Source organism: Mus caroli, unplaced genomic scaffold, assembly GCF_978045245.1.
Source record: "Mus caroli unplaced genomic scaffold, Mus_caroli_1 scaffold_11, whole genome shotgun sequence".
NCBI classification, from domain to species: Eukaryota; Metazoa; Chordata; class Mammalia; order Rodentia; family Muridae; genus Mus; species Mus caroli.
The window spans coordinates 60,563,311-60,589,146 of NW_028227266.1; the positions used below are offsets into that span (position 1 = coordinate 60,563,311).

The window sequence follows — 25,836 nt, forward strand, 5'->3', positions numbered from 1 at the left end:
ATTCCCAATGCACTTATGAATGATACATTTTATGGTGGAGATCTTGTTGATTTGTCTGGAGATTGGCCCAAGGTAACAAAAATTATTAATCATACTGAGTATCAGCAACCAAGGTTAGCCCCCTTTTGTGTAGCAAAGGAAGAGCTGTCTTCCACCCTGCCTTGGGCCGGCTGCCAAGCGCGTCGAGTGGGGCGAGTTAATGATTATTTCACATTATCCCCACCCTTGATTAATGGTTCATATAATGTGGCAAGACGCAATGGCGAAGATAATCCCTCAGCCATTGGCTATCCCTTCAATTTATGGCTTTTGTGTGGCATTAATGGGAGCTGCACCGATATTGCGCCTCTGGCATTAATAGAGGGAGGCTGGTCCCAAAGGGGTTTCATGCGGTTCAGCCTAAATTCCTCCTCCACGTGGTGGGTGGGATCGCCTCAACAGTTTCAATATCCCCCTACGCCTGTTTGTGTTTGGCCCCCTTTTCTTTGGCTTGTTAGTAATTCTACCTTGCCTAATAATTTGACTGACATTTCTTGTCAAAATTATTCCTGCTTTTATGCTACATGCTGGGATGCCAAGGCTTTTTCCTTTGCCATGGTTGTCCGTTTGCCCCGCTTTGTTCCAGTCCCGGTGGTGGCCCCCAGCTCCCTGTCCCTTTTTAGGGAAAAGAGGGATTTTGGTGTCTCTGCAGTGATCGTAGGAATTGTGGCTACTGTAGGCATAACCGCCTCAGTAACTGCATCAGCTCTGGCCCTGTCAGGGACTGTGCAGACTGCAGACACTATTAATCAACTGTCGGCCGCTGTGTCTGCAGCAATTGAAGATAGCCATCTTGCCTATACCCAGCTCCGGGGAGGATTATTACTGGTTAATCAACGTATAGATTTGGTTCAAGAACAAATTGATATCCTCTGGCAACTCGCGCAGTTGGGATGTGAAGTCAGAATGCCAGGGTTATGCATCACATCAGTACAATATAATAATTTCACATATGCCGCTAATCTTTCTAAGAGTTTGTCCCAACAGCTGCTATATAATTGGACGTCTGATTTTGATCAAACCCTCCAGAAACTTAGATTGGCCATCGTCCAAATCAATTCCACCAGACTTGACCTCTCCTTGACCGAAGGCTTTTCGTCATGGATTTCTTCTGCTGTTTCTTATTTTAAGGAATGGGTGGGGGTGGGTTTGTTTGGAATTCTCCTTTGCTTCGGATCGGTATTTAGCTTATGGTTAATTTGCAAATTATATAAGAAAAATAATAGAGACAAAATCATGATATCCCAGGCGCTTGCTGCCCTGGAGCAGGGGCAATCTGCACAGGTATGGTTGGCGGCGCTTAAACAAAATTGATTTGCACCACTGGTCGCTGGCTGCCCGCGCTTTAGCGGGTGAGCTTCAGCAGCCCTAGAGGATTGTAGAGCAATGCATCGCACAGGTGGTCCCCCCGTCCCACCTGGGGAATATGCCGTCTAGTGGGGGTTTCCTGCCCTAGTCTTCCCCTCCTCGAAAAAATGGCAGAGGGACAGGTCGGAGCAACTTCGGGTCCCACTCAAGCCTAGTTGTTGCTTGCGGACATAGTTCTTACATCTCTGAGTAAGAGGATTCGGCCAATGTTCCCGTCCTCTCATACTGGGTGTCCAGTTGGTTTTATTAGATAAAAAAGGGGGAGATGTGGGGCGCTGCTATCTTCCGGTACTGAGTCATTTCCTCAGTACCAACTAGTAAACATCTAGTTTGCGCCTGCGCTGGAAATCCCCGCCCTGGGCAGCTCCGCCTCAGGGATAACATCATATGGGGTGATCAGTGTTGAGCCAATCATGGCTTGCCATGTCCGAGGCGGGGAGAATTTCCTATAAAAAGGAGGGGCTCGGACTGCCTGGGGTCTCCGGTTGTGAAGCTTATGCTCTCCCTCTCAAGACGCATAAAGCTTGCTGCAGAAGAACCCTATTGTGTGTGGTGTCCTCATTCTCGGGCGAATCAGTGAACACTCACAAAGAAGGATTTGTTCTTCATAATCCCAGATCACAGTCTATCACTGAGGGAAGTCAATGTGGAAGTTCAGGGCAGGCCTGAGCTATTCCACACATCATTATCTCCAATCAAGAAACTCATTTCACAGCCAGTAAATACAGCAGCAACTGTGGAGAACACTGCTTGCTTGCTAGCTTGCTCCCAGGGCTCAGGCTCAGCTAGCTTTCTTACATAGTCCAGGGTCACCTGCCCAGGGAATGCTGCCGCCCACAGTGGGCAGGGTCCTCCTACATCAGTTATCAGTCAAGAAGATTCTCCATAGAAATGTCCACAAATTTACCTTCCTCAGTTGGTCAGTCACCTCTCAGATGACTGTAGACTGTGCCAAGTTGACGGTTAAAACTACCCAGGGCAGCAGATATGTTGCTTTCTGATTTTAGGACACTGTTAAGTTCAATTCTGGGTAAACTGGTTAGGCAGTGGGAATGGAGACAGAGATGTTGATTTATGGTCTCATAACAAAATATAGTTTGGGGCTTGGAGAGATTGTTCATCAGTTAAGAGCACTTGCTGCTCTTGGGGAAGACCTGGGTTCATTTTTCTGGGCTCATAACCACTTGTAACTCTAGTTCCAGGGGATTTGGCATTGCCTTTTGGTTTCCTTGGGCACCAGGCACACAATGTGACTAGGGGACAGTGAGAGGGATAAGTTGTAGGTGGTGAGATTAAGATGTATTATATACATATACTACATTGTCAAAGAATAATTACAACATGTTGCAAACTCATAAGAAATCAGTAAGTTGTGTTTGTTTGTTTGTTTGTTTGGTTGGTTGGTTGGTTTGGCTTTTCTAAGACAGAGTTTCTTGTGTATCCCTGGCTCTTCTAGAATTCTCTGTGTAGACCAGGCTGGTCTCAAACTCAGAGATCCACCTGCCTCTACCTCCGAAGTGTGGGATTAAAGGTGTGCACCACCCCTGCCTTGCTATAATTTTTTTTTTTTTAAGAAATACAATTTCTGTTAGGTTTGGGTCTTAGCTAATGAAGGTGATTTGCTCCATTTTTTAAAAAAAGACAAGTTATCTTAAATGCTATCTTTTTTGGGAAAGGATCTCAGGTCACCCAGGCTGGCCTTGACCTAAATTCATAGAATAACCTTGAACTTCTGTTCTTCCTGATTCACCTCCAGAGTGTTTCGATAACAGCCGGTTTATAGGGTTCTGGAGACAGAACCCAGGGCTTCTAGCATACTAGGTGAGCACTCTGCCACCAAAGCCGAAGCCCAGATCCTTCAGTTTTGATTCTCCATTCCGCTGAAGTATCTGGCTTCCGGTGGACATTCGCCTACAATGGGCACAGGGATCTTGACCTGCAGTTTTCATCAGGCCTATGGAGAAGGAAGCAAATGGACCTTCGCCTCGGATGCATGTGGAATAGGATGTCTCTAGTTTGGGAGCATTCAGAAGACGTGGCTCAGAAAACGTGGCTCCCAGGGGCTTCTCACTGATCCATCAGACTACTTATATTTCAAGCTTTTGTTTTTTCCTTTCCCGTTAAAAAAATCCAGTCGGGGTTGGGGTGGGATACTGGGGTGATGTCTCAGAATTAAGAGCGCTTGTTGCTCTTGCAGAAGACCTAGGTTCTGATCTTAGGATCTACATGCCAACTCAAAACGTTAACTCCAGTTCTCAGTGATCTAGCATCCTCTTCTGGGCTCTTTGGGTACTGCATGCATGTGAGATTATATATACATATACATATACATATACACATACACATACACATACACATACACATACACACACACACACACACATACACACACACACATACACATACATATACACAACCAAAGCAAAATGCTTACATATATATATATATATATATATATATATATATATATAATGTAAATAAACTCTTAAAAAGTTTTCAAATGACCTAAAGTTTTGGCTGCTTACTAAAATGCAAAGTGCAGGAAAAAGTGTTTATAAACATTGTTTGCTCCTTTGTGTGAATTGCTGGGTAACACACACAGCAGGGAAGACTTTATTCAGGACCACTCTCACATAGGCAAGTGTTAGTCTAGAACCAAAGCGCAGGCTGAGGGCTAGCAGTCGGAGAATCCCTGAGATCCCTGAGGACAGCCTGGCTGAACCAACCTAACAAGGCTCTTGCTGAAAACAGGCCAGAGTGGCTGCCCTTATCTAGGAGAGCAGCAGATGAAATTGAGGATTAAGCCTTCTGGCTTGCCCAGAAAAGTCACTCACAAACTGCCCAGGTAACTGGACTTGCAACCAGCAAGCATGCTCCTCTCTGTGGGTCCTGGCATTCTGGCCAGCACAGGCACAGACAGAGGCCTAAAGGGAAGAGCAGTGACGTTGTTCCTGTCAATCACATTTGAGAATCTCGTCCCAGGGCTGGGGATGTGGCTCAGTTGGTGGAGAGCTTGCTTAGCAAGCACAAAGCACTGGGTTTGCTCCTCAGTCTGCCATAAGTCAGGCAGAGCAGTGTGTTTTAAGAATCCCAGCACTCGAGGTAGCAACATGGGGGTCAGGAGTTTAAAAGCCATTCTTGGCTATATATGGCATTCCAGGCCAGCCTGGGCTACATGGCTAAAAGGAGGAGGGGGAGGAGGAGAAAAGGGAGGAAGAGGAAGAAGAGGAGGAAGAGGAGGAAGAAGAGGAGGAAGATGAGGAAGATGAGGAAGAAGAGGAGGAAGAGGAGGCGAAGGTCTGGTCCCAGATCTGAGATTGAGAGAAGAGGTCTTGGTTACAGAAGCCAGGGCTGGGTACTTATTAAAAGAGCCTACCTCCATATGTCCCATTTTGACCTTTCCATGTATGACAAGCCCAACATCATGCATGTGGTAGGGGCAGGATATCAGGTAGCCCCTGAGAGGTCATGGCAGGTGGATAGGGGATGAAAAAAGACAACAGCTCTCTGTGACCCAAGACAGAATGATTTTCACTTGAGATAACACAATGGATCCATTCCTGCCCTCCCCAGAGCGAACCTCTGTTTACTGGACAGAATCGCTAGCACTCAGGTGCACTCCTGCTCCTAGCAGCTTTGAGCACAAGAAGGCCAAAGGTTCCCTCCCCCGTGACATCCCAGCCTCAGCAAAGCCCTCCTCATGGAGTTGATCCTCACAGAACACGGGTTACATACATCAAAATAGCAAAGAGAACATTTGAAAACAATTTTTGTATTCCAAGCTCAGCTTGATCCCCAACAGCAAATTACAATCATCTCCTCGTTACTCTGAAGCCTGGCTTCATTTCCAACTTCCCTCCACCCGCAACTCCCTCTGAGTTCTCAGGCACCTGCTTATTTGCACAGCAGAAGCAGTTTTTAGGGTCCCACTTTGCATCTACGGTAGCAGACTGGGCAATTTAGAGCAAAATGGAAGCGAGCTGTGTGCAGCCTATTAGGAGTAAGACCCTCCAGGCGGCCACTTAGCTCTTTTAGCGCTTGTGACCCTGAGACCCCAGTGTGCCCCCCAGCTGAAGCCTGAAATTCCACCCTTTGGTTTTTCTAGCTATTAAACTGCAAATCACCCAAGGGGAAAATAAATGAATATCGCTGGTCTGCGGTAAGTAACAGATTTTGAGGGTGAAAAAAGGGAAGAGGGAAGAACGGGGTGGAGAGGAAAGGGAAGGCAGCTGGCTTCTAGTGTACTCTTCACTTCCTGTCCAAGTGCCACAGAATCTTCACATCTTCCTTATAAAGAAGAGTCCTTGATTGTCCTCAGGATGGAGGGTGTGGTGGTGGAGGTGGTGGCGGCATCTCTCCATGTTCCCATCAGTCTCGGGAGTCAGGATGAAATCTATGAGCCTCAGGCCTCCACTTTCTGCCATGATGCACCCCTCCCACACTGCTAAGCAGGGCACTGTTGAGAGGTATAACTTTCCTTAGGGTACAGGACACTCCTGTCCTACTCTGAGAAACAGAATTATGTCTCCCTTCAACTTTACACATTAAAATACTACTACCCCAACACCCTGTATTTGAAGCTGGCCTCGAATTCCCTATGTAGCCAAGGATGACCTCGGACTTCTGATCCTCCTGCTTAAGTACTGAGATGACAGGAGTGTACCACCGGTCTCTGATGGAGAGCAAACCTACGGCTTCATTCATTCTAGGCAAGGGTTCTAGCTGAGCTACAACCCCAGCCCTGGCAACAGGGTCTCCCCGAGAGGATGACACTTAAAATTAAGCCATTAGAGTGGGTTGTTATCCAGTGTGGCTGGTGACTTTCAGAAGAGGAAGTCTGGATTGACAGAGTTCCCAGGTGTGGATCCCAGTGAAGAGGCTACAAGAAGGAGGCCCCAGAGGAACAGCCCTGCCCTCACCTGATCTTGGTCTTCCGGTACCCGAGCTGAGAGGAAATAGCCTCTAATCCTCAGCACTTCCTCCCTGGTTTGTCAGCATCATCTCTAAACCGGCTCTTTGGCAGGTCACCCAAGGGTCTCACTGCACTTGGTGGCTTATATAAGAGTCTGCAATTATTTATGTATGATTATCTGGGACACTTTTATGTAGCCCAGGCTGAACTTGAACTCATTATGTAGGTGAAACTGGCCTCGAACTCCTGAACCTCCTGCTTCTGCCTCTAGAGAGCTGGAACTATAAGGCTGCCCCAGCAGGCCTGGAGGAGAGGCGGTGTTTCTAACAGGCTTCCTGGCAGACACTGACACCTCTGTCCTTGCAACCCAGCTGCCACCTCTGTGCCCAGAGTCCAGTTTCTCTCAGAAGGAGATGCTGCCTTTAAGTAAGGACAACAAGATGGAGGCAGGGTAGGGTGTTAAGGTTTGAGTCTAAAATACCCCCATGGGATCATGCACTGGGGGCGTGGCTGCCTGCCACTGATGGGCCTTTGGGAAATGACTGGATCCTGAGGGTTCTAACCCAGATAGACAGTGGATGGATGTCCTGATGGATGCGTGCTCCGAGCTTTAAGAGAGGTGTGGAAAGGCAGGCGGTGGGGCCTGGTTAGAGGAAGTTGATCAGTGGAGGTTGCTGTGGGAACTCTACCTTGTCTTGGTCCCTTCCTGTGTCCCTTTTCTCTGCTTCCTGACTGCTGTGCTGTTAGTTGCTGGGCCACACCCTCCCTGCTGTGACATACTGAAATCTCTGAGCTTAATCCTTCCTCCTTTGAAGCTGTTTGAACCAGGTGCAGTGAAAACACTAAGCTTAGCATTAGTGGCACACGCCTTTAGTCCTAGCACTTGGGAGGCAGAGGCAGGTGGATCCCTGAGTCTACAGAGCTAGTTCCAGGATAGCCAGGGCTACACAGAGAAACCCTGTCTCAAGACAAAACAAACAAATAAACAAACAAGAATGTTATGTAACACAAACACAAAAGGACGTGAAAGGTTGGCATAGGGAAAAGACAAAAACCAGGGTGTATCTAGGTTGAGGTTTTCAGGCAGAAAGGTCAGAGTGATGCAAAGGTGCTGGATTTCAAGATGAGCCAAGGAGCGGGAAGAACAAGGAGCAGGTTCTCTCTGTGTCATGGGATTCTGGCCCATCCACCCATGGCACACTTGCAGTGTACAGGGCTGGAAGATAATGATTGCTGGTATATTGATTGCCCTTCGTTTTGTTTCTTCAGTGCTAGGTATCGAACCTGGGGTCTGAAGTGTGTGAGGCTTCTGCATAAGCCACCAAATTTGTAAGAACTGGTTAAGGAAGTAGAAGGAAGCTATCAAAGGCCAGGATTTGACAACAGTCCCAAGCCAGGCAGGGCGCACACGGTTGAGTTGCTTGCTGGAGTTGGTAGCTTTTTTTTTTCTTTCAGATTTTTTATTTCATGTGTGGGTTATTTTGTGTGTAATGTCTGTACATCATGTGTATGCAGTGCCTGTGGAGGCCAGAAGAGGGCGTTGGATCCCTCGGAACTGGTATTACAGACAGCTGGAAGCTAACATGGGCTAGGAACCAAACCTGGGTCCTCTGTATGAGTAGCCAATGCGTTTATACTCTAAGCCATCTCTCCAGCCCCTGAAAGCTTTTTTTTTTTTTTTTTTTTTTCTTTTTTGGAACAGTTCAGAGGTGTGTACTTCATTCTCTAAATGATTCCAGGATAACTTCCTGAAATATGTAGGCAGTTTGACCTTAAACTACGTTCATTTCACCCAGTGAGAAGGCTAAGAAAAGAGAACATGTGGGTTTCATTTAGATAAGATACACAATGATTAGAAGGCGTCAATGAAACAAGAGAGCTCCAGTTTGGTCTGTTGTGGGTAATTATATTAATTATGACTATGAGTTCTCTATTGACATTTGTTATAGGATATTGTTAGCCAAAGCTTTAAAAAAAATGTATCTACATGTATCTATGATGAACTACATAACAAGAACCTATATCTCAATCCTCTTTCCAAATTAGGTTGAACTATTTCACTTTATAAAGAAGTTTTAAAATAGACATTTTTGACTAAGGGGGTAGCTCAGTTGGTAGAGTGCCATACTAAGGAGAGTTACTGGATACCAAGGAAGATTACAGAAAACTCTCAGCTGGGTGTGGCAAGTCACACCTTTAATCCCAGCACTGGGAAGGCAGAGGCAGATGGCTCTCTGTGAGTTTGAGGCCAGTTTGGGCTACATAGTGACCTCCTCCACACACATACCAGACCTATGTAGAATGATGATCATGTCTCAAAACAAACAAATAACAACAAAACCTCCCAATAATTCAGGGCCTTCTGCTAGTCATCATATAGGATTCTGGTCAGAATCTACGCTGTCTCTGAGAACCATGACGTCTCCAACAGGAAACGCTCCACTCTTGGCAGTCCCGGGGAGCAAGCACAAAGCTGTCCTCGGGAATCCAGCTTTGCTCAAGTATGCACATTCAAGAACAGAGCATCTCGAGGGAGGGGTGGCAGCAAGAGCAGGGCCAGAAATGGAGTCACAAGGGTTGCAGAGATGGCTCCGTGATTAAGGGCACCTGTTCTTCCAGCTAACCCAGGTTCAGTTCCCAACATGGTAACTCACAACCTAGTTCCAGGAGACTCAGTGCCCTCTGCTGGCCTCTGTGGGCAGTACATGGAGCTAAACACCCACACCCTAAAATAAAATCAAAATCTCAAAAAAAAAAAAAAATTTTTTTTTTAAGAGGGTAGGGGGAGTGAAGTCTCAGCTAGGTGTGGTGGTGCACGATTGCAGTCTCAGCACTTAGGAGGCAGCAGGAGGAGGATCACCGTAAGTTTGAGTTTGAGGCTAATCTAGTTTATGAAGACATTTCCTGGCAAGATGCCTTTGCATAACTGTTCAAAGGCGTCTGCTCTTCAGGCATGGCAGAAATAGTCAGCACTCGCCAACTCTCTGTGTGTTTCCTGTGTCTTAGGCTTGTTTGAGGTCCGATCAGAGTCAGGTGACTGTTTACGGTGCGCTCCTTTTGGGCCAGAACAGTTCAAAGCAGTGCATTGCCTTGAAACTGCCGCGGGCTTTTATTCACGTTAAAAATCTGTTTATTTACTCACACACAGAGGACAACTAGCGTTAGCTGGTGCTTGCTTTCCACCATTTGAGTCCTGGGGATTAAGCTCAGGTTGTCAGGTGATAGTTCCACAGGACTGAACTCAGACAGCTCCAGTCTTTTGGGAAATTGTTTTGGGTCAAAGGGCACGACACAATCTTGTCTTCATCATGTTCCCTTCTCAGGGTCAACCCAGCCCCACTCACCAAGGACTCAAGGTCCTGGCCTACTTTTTATTTGTATGTATGTATGTAAGTATGTATGTATGTATGATGGCTTTGTGGGTTGGTGAGAGCCTTTGATGCCGTGGCTCCTCCCACATCCTGCCGTGGCTCCTCCCACACCCTGCCATCCTCACTTTTCACAGTGCTGTACCTGAGGACCATCCCCAGTTAACTCCCTGCCTGCCAGTTTCTGTCTCAGAGTTTGTTTCTAGGAAACCCAACTGAAGATGCCGTCCTCTCTCTTCCCCTCTGTGGTGACCTCGGAGGCCACCTGTTCCAGATGGTGCAGCTAGGAATGACTGCTGTGTAAATTTGAAGCGAAAGCAGTCTTTGACACTTCCAGTCACTGAGGTATCTGGGTTAACCTGAGATTGGATATCATGAAGCCCAGTCTGACCCCAAATTCACTATAGCCAAAGATGACCATGAACTTCTGATCCTCCTGCTTCTAGTTCATGAGTGCTGAGAGTACAGACATGCAGTAACTGGGATTCGAACCTGGGACCTTTTGCATTCTAGATAAACATTCTATCGATTGAGCTACATTCCCAGTCAATCCTGGGTGACTTTAAACCTCTGCTTGTCTACTCTCTAGTGCCTAGTACAGCTATCTGTTCATAGTAAAACAGTTGAGGTGAGCTAGGTGATGGTCATGCATGCCTCAAATCCTAACTCTCCAGACGCAGGCAGCCTGTATATAATGCAAGTTCCAGGACAGCCAGTACCACACAGAGAAACCCTGTCTCAAAACAAAATAAAGAAAAAAAATACCTGAAGTGATCTCTAAACTAGTACCTGCAGAACATGTCTAGAAGTAGAAGAGTGAAACAGAGAAGTAAGAATGTGACCCTTCATCCCAAAGGACTGGAATGGAAGGCAGAAGCAGAGGAAACAGATACATTCACCCAGGACAGCTGAAACAAATACAGATCCCTCTATAGCACACCACTAGACACAGCAGCAAAGACATGAGTCTCCAAGCTAGAGCTCCAACTCCGAGCTGTTTACACAAGGCACAGTTAAAACGTAACAGGGAGGGTTGAAAGGCGAAGGAAGAGAAGAGGTGAGTCAATGATAACAAACGCGGCGGGCCTGGATTGCATCACTAGGTGGGACCCCAGACAAAGGGCACTGTGAAGATACCGGCATTTCTTCCTCACCAGGAAGCTAACTTCTCTATGAGGCATTTAAATTGTTATTACATTTATTTGTTTTGTGTGTGTGTGTTTGTGTGTGTGTGTGTGTGTGTGTGTGTGTGTGTAGATATGCATACATAAGTGTGCACATGTGTGTGGAAGCCAGAGGACAATCTCCAGTATGGTTCTTCTGCAGGTGCCGTCCATCTTGATTTTTGAGAGTCTCTCCTTGACCTGGGGCTTACAGACAAGGTTCCGGTGACTGTCCAGTGATCCCCAGGGATCCATCCCTGTCTCCCCCTAGTGCTGAGTTTACAAGCACTCACCAGTTTCTTACTTGGGTTCTGAGATTTGAACTCAGATCCACAGGCTTTTACAGCAAGCCCCTGAGCACCAGTTATTCTCCCAGCCCCTGCAATTCATCTTAATAGTGTCTTTCCTGCTCCTTTCCTCCCCTGTGACAGAAGTGACCCATCTCTCCTCTAGCTGCTTTACAAAGTACTCATGTGTGTTTGAGATCCCCGTGAGCCTCAGAGGAGCCCAGTCAGGACAGAATTGCCCACATGTCTTCTCTGGATCCTGGAGAGAAACACCTTGCACACAGGAAGAAGTCAATAAAAATGTCATGAATCCACCTCATGAATAAATCCAAGACTCACACTGTGTTCCCACTAGTCACACCCACTGATGTGTGGACAGAGAGGGGAGCGGATGGCCCTGTGATCCCAGAGGCAGGGCCCTGCTAAAAGGGCCATGGATGGTGGCTTTCTTTAGAACTTCCTGCTTTCCTCAGCTTGCCCCACCAAAGCTCTGCACTGCCCATGATTCTGCCCAGTGCCATCTTCCTGGCATCACCTGGCTCTAGAGCTTCAGATCAGAGCCTGGCAGGTCTCTACTCAGTGTCCCACTGGTGATACTGAGCTTGGATAGGGACTGTAAGATATCACTGTGTGACAAGCAGCTGAGCAGAAAGAGGCTCTCATCTACCCAGGAATCGTCCCACTACAAAACGGCATTGACTCTCAGTCCGGCAGGAAGGAAACTGGATCCAGAGACAAGGGTACAGTCTTGTGCTTTCTCTACAAGGCAAGATACCAGTCTGGCACAGCATACAACCAAAAGGTTAGGGCTTATAGAGGCGGGGTGTCTGTGCTTGCTGTGTGTGTCAGGATGGCTCTGTGGAAAGGAGACAAGAGCCACTAACTAAGCCCTTTTCCATTGCCCAACCCTAGGCCTGGTCTGGCCCTCCTGCAAGAGTGGAGGGTAGAACTGGGAATGGTGGCATAGCCTGTAATCCCTGCACACGGGAGGCTGAGGCAGGAGGACTGTGTGTCTGAGGCTAGATTGTCTCAAGTAAATGGAGGCATGGGGAGTATGCGACAGAACATGTGTGCAGAGCCATGCTAAGGTGGCTGCTCTCTGGCCTACTTTGGAGCACCACAGGAGGCTGAAGCCAGCCTTTCCCCACCCTGCAGCTGGTACCGCTTCCCCTGACTAGCCCAAATCTGTGCTCTCTCTAATGACTTTGCTTCCCGATGCAGCACGAGGTTACACTGAAGGGCTACACTTTGCCAGCCTGGTCCATGGTTGGGGCAAGGGATGCTGGTTTCTGCAGGAGGTTCAGAGGGGTGCCTTGAAGAAAAGGGGCCTCGTGAAAGCATCCTCAAGTCCCACATTGCAGGTGTCGATCCGATCCGCTGCAGACCCCAGAAATCAGCGTGGAATGAAAGCACTCACCTGGGGCACCTGGTCTATGCGGAATAGCCTAGGGAGCTTTAGGCTCAGCATCTTGACACCAGGCTGGGAAAGGCAGTTGAAGGTCACTCTGGCCCCTCAGCAGGTCCCACTCAGTTCTGACATACCAGGGACATCAAGGTAGCTTCCCTGAAAGAGGACAAACAAGAAATCAGGCCAGACTCCTCCTAACTTCAACTGGATATGGTTTCTGGTGGTTCAAATACTGGACATTTTTAGAATGAGAGCAAATAAACAAGATTGCCAAGATTCCCAAGGGGAATGTAGCTCAGTTGGTAGACTGCTTGTCTGACATGCGTGAGGCCCTCGGTTCAATCCATAGCACTGCATAAAACAGGCATGCCATTCATCCTGAGGTAGTAGAGGTGGGGGGGGGGGGACAGGGAGCGGGGTTGGGGGGAATCAGGAGTTCAAGGTCATTCTTAACCCCTGGCCAGCCTGGGCTACTTGAGCCCCTGCCTTTTTTTTTTTTTTTTTTTTTTTTTTTTTTTTTTTTTTTGAGGGGAGGTTTTAAGACAAGATTTCCGTGTAACAGCCCTGGCTGTCCTGGAACTCACTCTGTAGATCAGGCTGGCCTCAAACTCAGAAATCCGCCTGCCTCTGCCTCCCAAGTGCTGGGATTAAAGGCGTGCGCCACCACGCCTGGCTGCAAAGATTTCTTAAAAGCAATGATTCAGACTACTTCATTCCTCGCTCTGAGAATGCCAGCTGGTAAGCAATTAGATCCTTCCATGGCTGATTACCACAATACAAAAAAATCTTCAAAATCTGTATGCTAGAATTTAATCCCCAGTGTGGTATGAAGTAAGGCCTTTGGAAGGTAATGAGGTCATGAGGGTCCCACTCTTATGAATGGGATTAGTACCCTTATAAAAAAGGCCTGAAGGAGCTTTCTTGACACTGGGCCCAGGATGTGGGGGGAGGGTGCAGGGGGCACAAGGAGAAGGAACCATCTGTGAATAGTCTTCGTATGGACTGCTTAGCCCCTAGAACTGGAAGCAATACATTTTCATTGTTTATAAACCACCGATCTAAGGTATTTATTATAGCAGAACGAACAGAGACTACAATAGAAAACAGTAGGGCTCCGAGGGACCTGAGGCCACCTATTCCTCTCCAAGGGATGAGCTGTAGGCAACTTTCCCCAGAGTTGCTGAACTGGGAAGTATTAAGGCCATGCACTCTACTCCACCATAGGCTGGTCTGAGGGAGGCAGAGATGTCTCAAGTCTGTGTCACCCTAGGTGACATAAGTAGACAATGGGGGGGCATGAGATGGTTCAATGACCATTGAAAAAAAAGTTTGCCTCCAAGCCTGAAGACCCAAGTTCCATCCTTCCATCCCCAGGACCCTCATGGGAAGAAAAGAGAAAACAAAAACAAAAACAAAAACGTTGTCTTCTATCCTCTAGGCCTGTACTGAGGTGTCCATGCACTCACACATAGGCTTGCAAAAGCACACACATACACAATAAATAAACTAAATGTTAATACATTTTAATAAAAAATGTAAAGGGGGCAAAGAACTATGTCCTAGTTCAAAGAAGAATGGCCTCTTCCAGGGGCCTGACCACACAGCTCTGTCGCACAAAAAAACAGGCCAGGCAAAAAAGCCAAGGAGCTTCTTGGAGACAGAGCAACTTGGAGTAAACAATAAATTTGATCAAACACAGGATTAAGGCTGTTTAGCAACTGTAAACAATATGAACTACAGACATTTAAAGTTCTCAGACAGCCCAAGAAACAGAAAAATGCTGCTTTAGCACAAAGAGGACAAAGCTAGGGACTGACCACAGTGTCTCTCTGCCATCACCCCTGGACCGAAGCCTCCTTAGAGCCTTCCTCATGTCCCTATCAACAGGAATCCTTCCCTGCCTCCGAGGGACCTCCCTGGATCACTCGTCACATTCCTCCTGGGACCTCTGTGGCTGACCTGACACACACACACTCTGAGAGAGAGAGAGAGAGAGAGAGAGAGAGAGAGAGAGAGAGAGAGAGAGAGAGAGAGAGAGAGAGAGAGAGAAAGAGAGAGAGAGAGAGAGAGGAATGAAAGGAGGAAAATTAGATAAGACATGACAACCTCTGATCTCCACACACACACACAAACACACACACACGAGAATTGGCTTTAACTAAAGAGAATACATCCTAGCACAAAGCACTAAGAACACATTTCTCTTGAGCACTGGGAGATGCCGGAAACGGGATGTTTGGGATGTGTGTGGTCTGGATGGCAAGTGGGGAGCCACTCCTGCCAACTCAGCAAGCTGAGGCCACATCCCAGATAAGACAGAACTTGACTGACCTGTTTCAAAAGTGCGAGGCTTCTGCTGTTATCTTCTTAGAGAAATGAAGCTTCTCCTATGACTAGGTTGTTAGCCCACATCTAAATTGTCCATCTTCATGTTTGTTAACAATTGCAAAAGACCAGTGGCTGACGGTGGGAAACCACAGCACACAGCTGATCGTAAGCTTTCAGACATCACCTAGCCTAGAATTAACTCCCTGATCCTTTCAACTCTACCTGCTGGGAAACAGGCTCTTCATTTCACAGACCCTAGAAAAACCAGACTGCAATTTGCCAACATTGCAGGGTGGGAAGCTGTGTCAAGGACAAGCTTGTTCAAGGGCTTCTGTTCAACTTTTCATTCTGTTGTGTGGTAGAAACACTCTGATAAAAAGGCAACTTAGGGGCAATGGGTTTATTTCAGCTAAAATTCCCAGGCTGTAGCCCATCACCTCAAGGAAGACAGTGGCAGGAGTTTGAGAGAGCTGGTCACATTGTATCCACAGTCAACAATAGAGAAAGGAATACATGCTCACTTGATTGCACTAAGTTCACTTTCTTCACTCTTAGGCAGGCCAGGAACCTCTGCCTAGGGAATGGTGTCACCCACAGTGGCTTGATTTTCCTGCATCAATTAATTTAAGATAATTTTACACAGATATGCTCAAAGCCCAACCCAATGTAAACAATCCCTCATTAGGGCTCTCAAGTTGTGTCAAGTTGACAATTAAAGTTAACCATCATAGTTTCTAAGGTAAAATCCAAACACATCAAAAAGATACAGCTTAGTAGTGTTTCATATAAGACTTCATCTTACTGGAGTTCTACAATAGAAGGGCTGGAGATGTTTCTCAGTTAGTAGAGTGCTTGCGCAGCACACACAAAGCTCTGGGCTTGATCCTGAGCACAGCATAAAGCCACGTATAGTAGTTAGTACACACTTATAACCGCAGCACTCAGGAGGCAGAGGCAGAAAGACAAGTTCAAGGTCATGCTTGGCTATACAGAGAGTTCCAGGACAGCTTAGGAAATGAGAGACACTATCTCAAAAATAAAGTGGATATTGTTCTGAAATAGCCTTAATAAAATTCATGAGAATAAAATTCTAACCACCACCACCACCACCAAAACCTAAGATACCTACTAAATGCTGCCATATACGTTGGTCCCAAAGAAGCTGGCGAGTTGTTTTCCCAATGACAGGTTCCAAAGCTTTAATAAATTTTAATAATATGAACGAACCAATAATTAGTTATATTATTAGCACAAATTTATTAATTTGGTCAAGTACACATATAGAATCTCAATTCTATTTAATCCAGTAATTAAAAATGTTTTCCTCATATTGCATAGAAGTAAACGTGTTAAAGTCATCTGTGTCATCCAAGACAACCTCTTCTTTATAAATACTGTCACTTTTTTGAGTTGCCTCATACAATTTGACTAAAGAATATTGTTTAATCCTTTATCCATGATATTAGCAGTTTTTAACCTGTGGGCCTTGACCCCTTTGGGGGTGGTGGAATCACATATCAGATACCCTGCATATCAGATATTCATATTGTAATTCATAGTGGCAGCAAAGTTACAGTTATGAAGGAGTAGGGAAATAATGTTATGGTTGGGGGTCACCACAACATGAACTGTATTAAAGGGTCACAGCATTAAGAAGGTTGAGAACCACTGCATTATACAGAGGCTCAGAAACCAGCATCTTAAAACACAACTCCTCATCGAGCTGAGCAGTTTAAACTGAAGGAGACTAGAAGGGCCCAGAAACAGGGCTCTCGAACCTACTCCTGCCCTGCTCTCTGTCACCTCGCTCTCTCCTAAAGCAAGCTGTAACGCTCAGAAAAGTCATGGTCTCATACTCCTTTGTAGATCCTGACTCCAGGTGCCCTGGGCCACATTGCAAAGAGAGACAAAAAGATTCTGAGCAGACAGGCCTGCCTAGGGTCCCCACTGAGGGTCCGTGTGCATTAGGCCACACTCTGTCCAATCATACATTTCAAATGCTGCCCATTCTTCACAAAACTTGAGCATGAACACTGTTCTCGATGGGTCTTTAGGCCTGTATTTCTGAACTATCTCATGCCATAAAAAGTGTGTGTGTGTCCATGTGTGTGCGTGTTCACACGTGTACACGTGATGGCCAGAGACAACCTTATATGTCATCCCTCCGGTGCTATCTGCCCTTTTCTCAGACAGCATCTCCCCTTGGTCTACAGCTCACCTAACAGGCCAGCCCATCTGCCTGTCTCCACCTCCCAAGTGTTGGGATTACAAACATGTAACATCACAGCTGGCTTTTTAAAATGTCGGTTCCGAGGACAGAAGCTTGTTACTGAGCCATTTCCTTAGCCTTTAGCATCTTTGATTTTTGAAACAAGGGTCTCCTGTAGTCTGGCCTTGAATGTGCTGAACAGCTGAACATGACTTTGGACCTTTGATTTTCCCTCCACCTCTCAAGTGCTGGGATTGAAGGTGTACTTAAAAATAATTCTGCCAATATCTTTGCTGTGTAAACCTCCCACCTGCCCGAGTACCCTGACTTAGTCTCCTGTTTCTGTTTAAGTTGTTTAAAGTACCTACCACTGCTCTCAGCTTTATGTGGTGCTAGGGGCATCACCCAGGGCTTTATGCACACTGGGAAACACTACCAACTAAGCCACACCCCCAGCCCTAGCAAACTTAGATCAAACAAATTCATTGTGTTTTTCCTCTTACTAATTGAATGCTGTGTGTGTGTGTGTGTGTGTGTGTGTGTGTGTGTAGGTAGGGGGGATAATGGCCTTGACCCTTATGATGCATGAGGGATAGGTTCTCACCTTTCCATCCCCACTGTTCAAAGCTGCACTTGCTGAGTTCAGTGTTGGCTGCCGAAGACTGCATCCCAATGCATGGCCATTGGTGGGCTGTGTTATACTGTTTACAGCCTGCTTTTAAATGCTTCTTATGGAGGGGTTGGAGAGATGGCTCAGCACTTAAGAGCACTTACTGCTGTTACAGAGGACTTGAGTTTGGATCCCTGAACACACATGGGGTGACCTACAACCAATCACCTATAACTGTAGCTCCTGGGGATCTGACACCCTCTTCTGGCTTCAGGTAACCACTCACTAGCTAGACACACAGACACACAGACACACAGACACACACACACACACACACACACAAAATAGTAGTAGCGGTGGTAACCTTTAAATACTTCACATAGAGGATGTGCTGTGGAGGTAAGGTTCTAACCATAGCCTCATGAGTGTTTGTTAGCATCTGGGAGACTAACCATCACCTCACTCCAGAGGGAAGCTTGGGTCCAGCTGGGGTCACTAGGCAGCTACACCTAAGAGTCCACCCAGGAGTAGAGCAATTCTGTTTCACTAGAGACACGAGTGGGACGAGAGACGTGTAAGTTAGTGAGATTCAAAGTGCAGGTGCCCTCTGGTGTGCGCACACAGGGACAGCTACAGGATGGCCAGGGAGGCTGCTCCTCCCATGGCGTCACATGAGCTCACATGAGAGGAATGGGTAGCTTGGACTGAAGCAGATGTCTTAACTCTGCTACTGTTACAGAATTAACATGGAGGGGGGAACCAATCCACAGTCTTCAAGATTAACAAAGGAGGGCTGGTGAGATGGCTCAGTGGGTAAGAGCACCCGACTGCTCTTCCGAAGGTCCAGAGTTCAAATCCCAGCAACCACATGGTGGCTCACAACCATCCCTAACGAGATCTGGCGCCCTCTTCTGGAGTGTCTGAAGACAGCTACAGTGTACTTACATATAATAAATAAATAAATCTTAAAAAAATAATAATATAATTTAAAAAAAAAAGATTAACAAAGGAAAGAGTTCTTTAACACTAGTGCAAGTACATGACTGGTTCTGGCTAACGCACAAAAGGGAATTGGCTTTGTGCAGCCAATGTTAACAGCTTACACAGGTCCTGGGCTTACACTTCCACACACTGTGCTATTCTCTCATGTCCTTCAGGTCCCGGCCCCAGATTATACTTTGAACAATTTAAACAGAGCCAGGAGACTGCAAGTCTGGCTACTTAAACAGATGAGAGATTTACAAAGCAAATCATTGGCAGGATTATTTTTATGCACACCAATGTTGCTCTGTTGATATGACATAGAGTTTCTACAGTTTCTAACCAGCCTGCTTAGAACACTACTCACCTGCCAGCTGGATGGGAGGCCATGCTCCTTCAGCTAAATCCTACTTAGTGCAACTTAGTATTTCCTAAGCACGGATATTAGTAAATCTTTTCTGGCGTTAATTGTATTACTTCGGGTTCCTCGGGCATCCCTACCAGACTTTCGTCATCTCGGCCTCAGGTGAACTCTCAGGCAAGGTGTGCTTGAGAGTCTCCCACAGCACGGGTAGCTTGTCCTGAAGACTTTATGACGCCCTTGTGTTGGTTTGCTGAAACAAATATGGATGTCAGAAACCCAGCCCCTGCTTCTCACAGCGCTGGGCTAACAACGGGCACGGAGGCATGGTCTAATTGTCCCCAAGCATCTAAATACCAACTGAGCCCAGGATGGCATTTCAATGACCTTCAGACACCGTGAGCTGGAAGACACATCGCCATTTTCATGTACCAAAAAAGAGAGAAAATGATGCCAATTACAATCAGGAGATGCTGTTGACTGGAAATGAATTCTAATTTTGGAGCTGCTAAAATGTTAGGCAGAGGGGGGAGGCTAGAGAGACAGTTCAGTCATTGGTGTGCCTGTCACACATGTATGAGGACCTAAGTTCAGTGCCCAGTACTTAATGTTAAAGGTGTGTCTGTAATTCCTGTGCTGGGGAGGTGGGAACAGGACCTCTGGGGCCCTCAGGTCGTCCAGCCTCCCGAATAGCTGTGCTGGTTAATACTGCCAACCTGACAGGATCTAGGGTCACCTAGGAGACAGGCCTCTGGGGCTCATGATGAATTGTCTCCATTAGGTAAAGAGGGGTGGGAAGACCCACAGTTCTGGGCTTGGGTCTTGAGCAACCTGTTATCCATGTTTCTCTAGCAAGCTCTGGCCACCAGGATATCCCCTGCTGTGAAGGGTTGTACCCTCAGTCTGTGAGCACAAATAAAGCCTTTCTCCTTTAAGGTGCTTCTGTTGGGTATTTTATCACAGCAACAGGAAAGCAATTAAAACAAGAACTGTTAGAGGGTAGGGTGTGTGCCGGAAATGGTGGATGAAGGACCTCTGTGCTTAGTGACAGTGGTGGCTTTGGGGCTGCTTAGGTCTGTTTACAATGGTCACTCTCTGAACCTATTATCCAACTCTTCTTTTTTAATAATATTTTTTAAAAGATTCATTTACTATATATATATGCTGTCTTCATGCACGCCAGAAGAGGGCATTAAATCCCATTACAGATGGTTGTGAGCCACCATGTGGTTGCTGGGATTTGAACTCAGGACCTCTGGAAGAGCAGTCAGTGCTCTTAACCACTGAGCCTCCATTCAACTCTTCAAGAGGCCACCAGGAATATCTGAATTTTACTCCCACTGGCAGACTATGTACCTCCTCAAGGGATGCCAAGCACCAGCTAGCTGGGAAGCAACACACTATCAAGATGTCTTCCTCAAACAGTGCACTGAACATAGCAACTCCTGAAGATGGAAACTCAAGACTTACAACGCATTTCTTAATTTCTAGAAAATATTACATCAAAATAAAATTATGGAATTATGGGGCTAGAGAGATGGCTCAGTCTTCCAGAGGTCCTGGGTTCAATTCCCAGCAACCACACGATGGCTCACAACCATCTGTAATGGGATTTGATGCCCTCTTCTGGTTTGCAAGTATACATACAGATAGAGTACTCATATATACAAAATACATAAATCTATTATGGGTAGAGGCGCACACCTTTAATCCTAGTACTTGGTAGGCAGAGGCAGGCAGATCTGAGTTCAAGGCCAGCCTGGTCTATAGAGCAAGTTCTAGGACAGCCAGGGCTACAGAGAAACCCTGTCTTGAAAAATATCTTTGAATATATTTGTTCCAAAGGTACCAGTAAGTTCATGGACAGATACTTTAGCATTAAGTCTTCAGGGGTTGACAATTCAAAGCCACAACACAACATTTCACCTCCATTAGGATGTCTACTCTCTCTTTTTTTTTTTTTTTTTTTTTTTTGGTTTTTTGAGACAGGGTTTCTCTGTGTAGCCCTGGCTGTCCTGGAACTCACTTTGTAGACCAGGCTGGCCTCGAACTCAGAAATCCGCCTGCCTCTGCCTCCCGAGTGCTGGGATTAAAGGCGTGCGCCACCACGCCCGGCTCTACTCTCAACAATAATTTAATGGGTGTTCCTTGGGGAGAGAGCTCATGGTTGCCCTACCATGAAGACCCCCAACACCCACGTACAAAAACCCAGTACAGCCATGTATGAATTTAATCTCATCACTGGGGAGGCAGAGACAGGAGGAGCCCTGATGCTCAGTAGACAGCCACGCACTAAATGAGTGAGCTCCAGATTCAGTAAGAGACCCTGCCTCAAATACCAAAGCTGAGGACTCAGTCAGCGTTAACCTCTGGCCTCTGCAGCAGCACAGATGTATGTGCAGTCACATGAGCACACAGAATAATCCAAGTTGATGTAATATACTTTTACCATAATAGAAGTATCTTCTTCTAAGCATGTATGTTATAGCCTGGTCCAGAACTCAGTTGTAGCTATTTTAATACAAAAATCTATCCTCTTCAAATCTTCCAGAAAAAGAAAAGAAAAAAACAAACAAACAAACAAACATGTGTCATGTATTTCCTGTTGCTGCCAATCCCTCTATCTGCAGACAAGCAGACTTGCTCAACCCAGCATTCTTGCTATTATATAGATAGACACTCTAGATAAGAAAGGACTTGCCTGAGGTCGCTGGACAAGGGCCTGGCAAAGTCAAGATGAAACAAGCTCTCTAAGCAATGCGGGAACCTGTACATAGCTGTCTGTAGAACTGGAAAATCCAGTAGCTCCGCCCTGTGGGAGCCCAAATCTGAGGGAAAAGAGCAAGCTCACAGGACAGTTGGCAAGCTGGCTGCGTCAGATGCCATTCCTTAGCCGGGACACACTCCCGAGTTCCAGCCAGGCTTCAGCTAGATTCTGAACGCCCACCTCAGCAAACAGAAGTAGCCTGTGGAGGTCACTGTTCATGAGGGCCACAATGCTGGGTCTCTTCACAATGTGTCTGCTGGTCAAAATGCAGGCAATATGCTGTCAATAGGTCACAAAGTCAATTTACTGAGTCCTGACTAGTCTGGGAAATACTAGATCAGAAAATATCAGGAGAGGGGCCAGCAGCTATGACACCTACTGGGGCAGGGGTTTTGATCCTAGAAAATACAGAAAGTGTGGTGTAGTGCACATGTGCACTTGTGTCACTGGGGGCCAGTCATGCTATCAAATATTCAGTGATATTTGTGAACTGAAAGAAAAAAAACGTTCCGGACCACCAACCTCAGTGAGTGTGTGGTCAACAAGAATTAAGTCAAATTCTGAGACGCTGTGGTGTCTAGACAGACCTCAGTAGTGCTGAAGTGGCTATACAGGTTCCATCTGGGCAGGAGCTACAGTTGATGGATGAAGGAAGGGCCTGTTCTGCCTACCTTGCTGGCTACATGGGATCCTTCTCTGCAGCCATCCCCAAGAGAAGCCTTCTATTAGACTTGTCTGCACCAGAGCAATGTCCACACCTGGGGGCAACAGGCTTAGTGCTCACCTGCAGGCCAGATCACCTCCAGGCCAGATCACCTCCAGGCCAGATCACATGCAGGCCAGATCATCTCCAGGCCAGACCACATGCAGGCCAGATCACCTGCAGGGTTTACTTGCAGCCCAGCTGTCACTGTGGGCCACCCAGAGGGAGCCCAGGCCTGGATAATGGTCGTCCCTGGGGCCGGTGGGGGTGGGAGGATTAGGGCCTGTCCCTAGGTCTCAAACGTCTCCGACTGTTCACTTCTCTGGACATTCAAGGTCTAGTCATGCCTGCTTCCTCCAGGAGGAACACCAATCCCCTACTTAGTCCGACTTCTACCTCACCATATTCCTGACCACCTCCAAGTGATCTTAGGGTCACAGTTGAGGTGCAGTTCTCCTGTTTACCAGCTGGTACCCTTGGTGCCCACCTTTAATCCTAGTACTTGGTAGTTTCAGTTCTCAGTTTTGGGCCTCATAGGTTGGAAGATTGACTGAATAATGGATGGAAGCTCTCTGCCTAAAGCAGGCCGGCAGCAAGCCACTCAGTGGCTGGCACCCAGACACTAAGACATGCTCACTCAGAGTCTTGAGGGTGTGGTCACCCTTTAAGCCACTCTTTAGATGGCTCAATTGGAGACAGGGCTTGGTCTATTTTTATGAGACCCTATAAAACCTTATTGAGTATTCTCTCTGATGTTATACGGGTCACTTCACCCTCCACTCACCCACTTACCCATAGGGTGAAGCTGGCGAATGATCTAGAGGTTTAGGCATACTGTGGATGGAGCAGATAACCATGGCAAGTTCCTCAGAAGGATGGGAACACAGAGACTGGTGAACAACTGGGTCAGCTATTCTGTGGACAAAGGGGCAAAGCTGAGAGGGAGAGACCTGCAGGGAGTCCTCACGGAGGGAGTACCAGGGGAGGGTTAGGGTAGATTCGCTGTGGGAGTGGTATGTGTACCGAGTGTGAGAGCTCAGGAGCGGCAGGGACCGGTTGAGCAAAGGTTCAAAGGTGACAGTGATCTCTGAGCTCCTCAAATGGAAGGGAAGCTCTGAGCCCTAGTCCAGCTCTGTAGAGGCAGAGCTGGGGTGGGGGTGGGGTTTGGGCAATGAGAGGAAACCTGAATCTCCCAGCACATGTGGGAGTAGCTTTGCAGGTAAGGTTGTTCTGAGCTAATTCTCCTTCTCAACTGTTTTCCCAAGCCTGGTGGCTCGCTCCCTCTGAGTGGAAAGACGTGGGTGGAATGTGGGGGTCCCACCCAACTCCCTTCATCTCTTTCCCCATTCCTGCCCTGCAGGCCCCCGCCAGTCTACAAACAGGCTTGCCAGCCACACCCTGAGTTTCCCCTTCGCTCTGCTTAGGGTACAGTGCTTAGCCTCAGCCCCACACAGGGCACACCCCTGGCTCAGGCCAGCCACCCATCCAGGTGTGACAAGGGGCAGAACTGTTCTGGTCTGGGAAGGCTGCCAACTCTCAAGGTTCTCTGCAGAGTGGCCCAGACTGGGACTCCTAAACCACTCCTGAGGAGCCTTCCAGGAGCCTGAATCCAAGAAGGAGATGAGCTAAATAGACAGAGCCACTTGCAGAGACAGAGAGAGCAAGGCAGAGCTGGATATTGGGCGCGGCTGAACCCTGCCAGGGCGGGGAGGACAAAGCAAATAGCCTTCTGCCTTCTAAAGTGTTTTTTTAAAACCAGAACCATTCTGTAATGATGGCCATGTGACATTATGCATTTGTCAAACCCACAGAAGGCACAGCACAGAAGAAGCCCTAATAGAAACAAAGATCCTGGCTAATAACAACGTATCTGTATGGATTAGCTCACATTTCTCTGGCTAGGGTGTGGTGATGTACATCTGTATCCTAGCAGGAGATGGAGGCAGGAGGAACAGGAGCTCAAGACCAGCCTTGGCTACTTTGTCTTAAGCAAAAGTATCTCTATCTCTATATCCATTATACATGCCACTTTAACAACAGCAGCCTGGGGATGGAGTGGAGAAGGAGCCTAAGGAAGGCTCTGCACCTTTGTACAATTGTTCTTGTAAATAACTAAAGCAACAGAGGAAAAACCATCCAAGTCAGGGCTTTCCCAGCATGCACAAAGCCCTGGGTTTGATTTCCAGCACTGCATAAATGGCACCGTGTAGTGGGACAAGCCAGAGATCTCAGTATCCAGGGAGTGGGGCATCAGAAGTTCAAGGTTATTCTCCGCTACATAGCAAGTTAGAGGCCAGTCTGGGATACACCAGACCCTGTCAAAAAAAGCCAAGCCAAACCAAAAGTCAAACAAACATGATAGTCTCAAAGGATTACTTAAAATATTGAATAAAAACAAAACCTAGGCCTACATTTAAGAAATTGGGGGTCCTCACATAGGAATCTTGAACCCCAGTTCTCTCTCTCTCTTTTCTTTTCTTTCTTTCTTTCTTTCTTTTTTTTTTTTTTTTTTTTTTTTTTTTTTTTTTTTTTTTGGTTTTTCCAGACAGGGTTTCTCTGTGTAGCCCTGGCTGTCCTGGAACTCACTCTGTAGACCAGGCTGGCCTCGAACTCAGAAATCTGCCTGCCTCTGCCTCCCAAGTGCTGGGATTAAGGGTGTGCACCACCACTGCCCAGTCCCACTTCTCTTGATAAACATAAAGCCACATAGCTCTGGGTTCACTCATCACAGTCTAGACTCCTGGTGACAAAATCAATTGTCCAATCACAAGGAGAGAAACTGAGTAACTTCAGCTTGAGGCTCCGAGCACACAGAGTCCTAGATGCCCATTTCCCACAGGACTGGAAGGGGTGGGAGCACTGTGAGAACCAAGGGCCCCAGGGCAGTTTCTAGACTCACAAGGGCTTACAGTTTACAGATCTGCTTCCAGGGGGCCGGTGAGATGGCTCAGTGAGTGAAGGAGCTTGCTGCCAAGGACCCGCATAGTCACAGGAGAAAGCTACCTCCGTGTTATCCTCTGACTTCTACATACATGCTGTGCCATAGATGAGTTCCCCACACTCAATTAGCCAATCAGTTAATCTAAGTGTTAAAAAAATCTGTGGCCATGTTTCAGAGGGGAAGTTAAAGCTTTAGATAAAATTGAGAGACAAAGAGAGGGAGCTTTCAGAAGCCAAGAAACACCTGTGTTTCCTCCAGAGGAGAACCCAGGAGAACCTACAGGATAAAGGCAGGCTGGTGGCACTGGTGGGCAAAACAAAGTTGGGGTGGGGTGAGGACCAGGATTTTCCCCAGCCTTAGCTTTTCTAGCTTGGCCTGAGAAAAACTGCAC

General features: G+C 47.0%; 1 protein-coding gene across 2 annotated transcripts in view; it reads right to left on the minus strand.

Moving 5' to 3' along the window:
• Paqr5 (progestin and adipoQ receptor family member 5) overlaps positions 1-25,836 on the minus strand; it is an 88,249-nt gene that overhangs the window by 38,555 nt on the left and 23,858 nt on the right. For both annotated transcript variants that reach the window (XM_029482007.2, XM_021172362.3), the window contains exon 2: positions 12,555-12,701. Coding sequence is in view for 1 of the 2 variants with exons in the window: in XM_021172362.3 (XP_021028021.1) it covers positions 12,555-12,605 (51 nt within the window). In the remaining variant the exon portion in view is untranslated. The remainder of the gene's footprint in view (positions 1-12,554; positions 12,702-25,836) is intronic.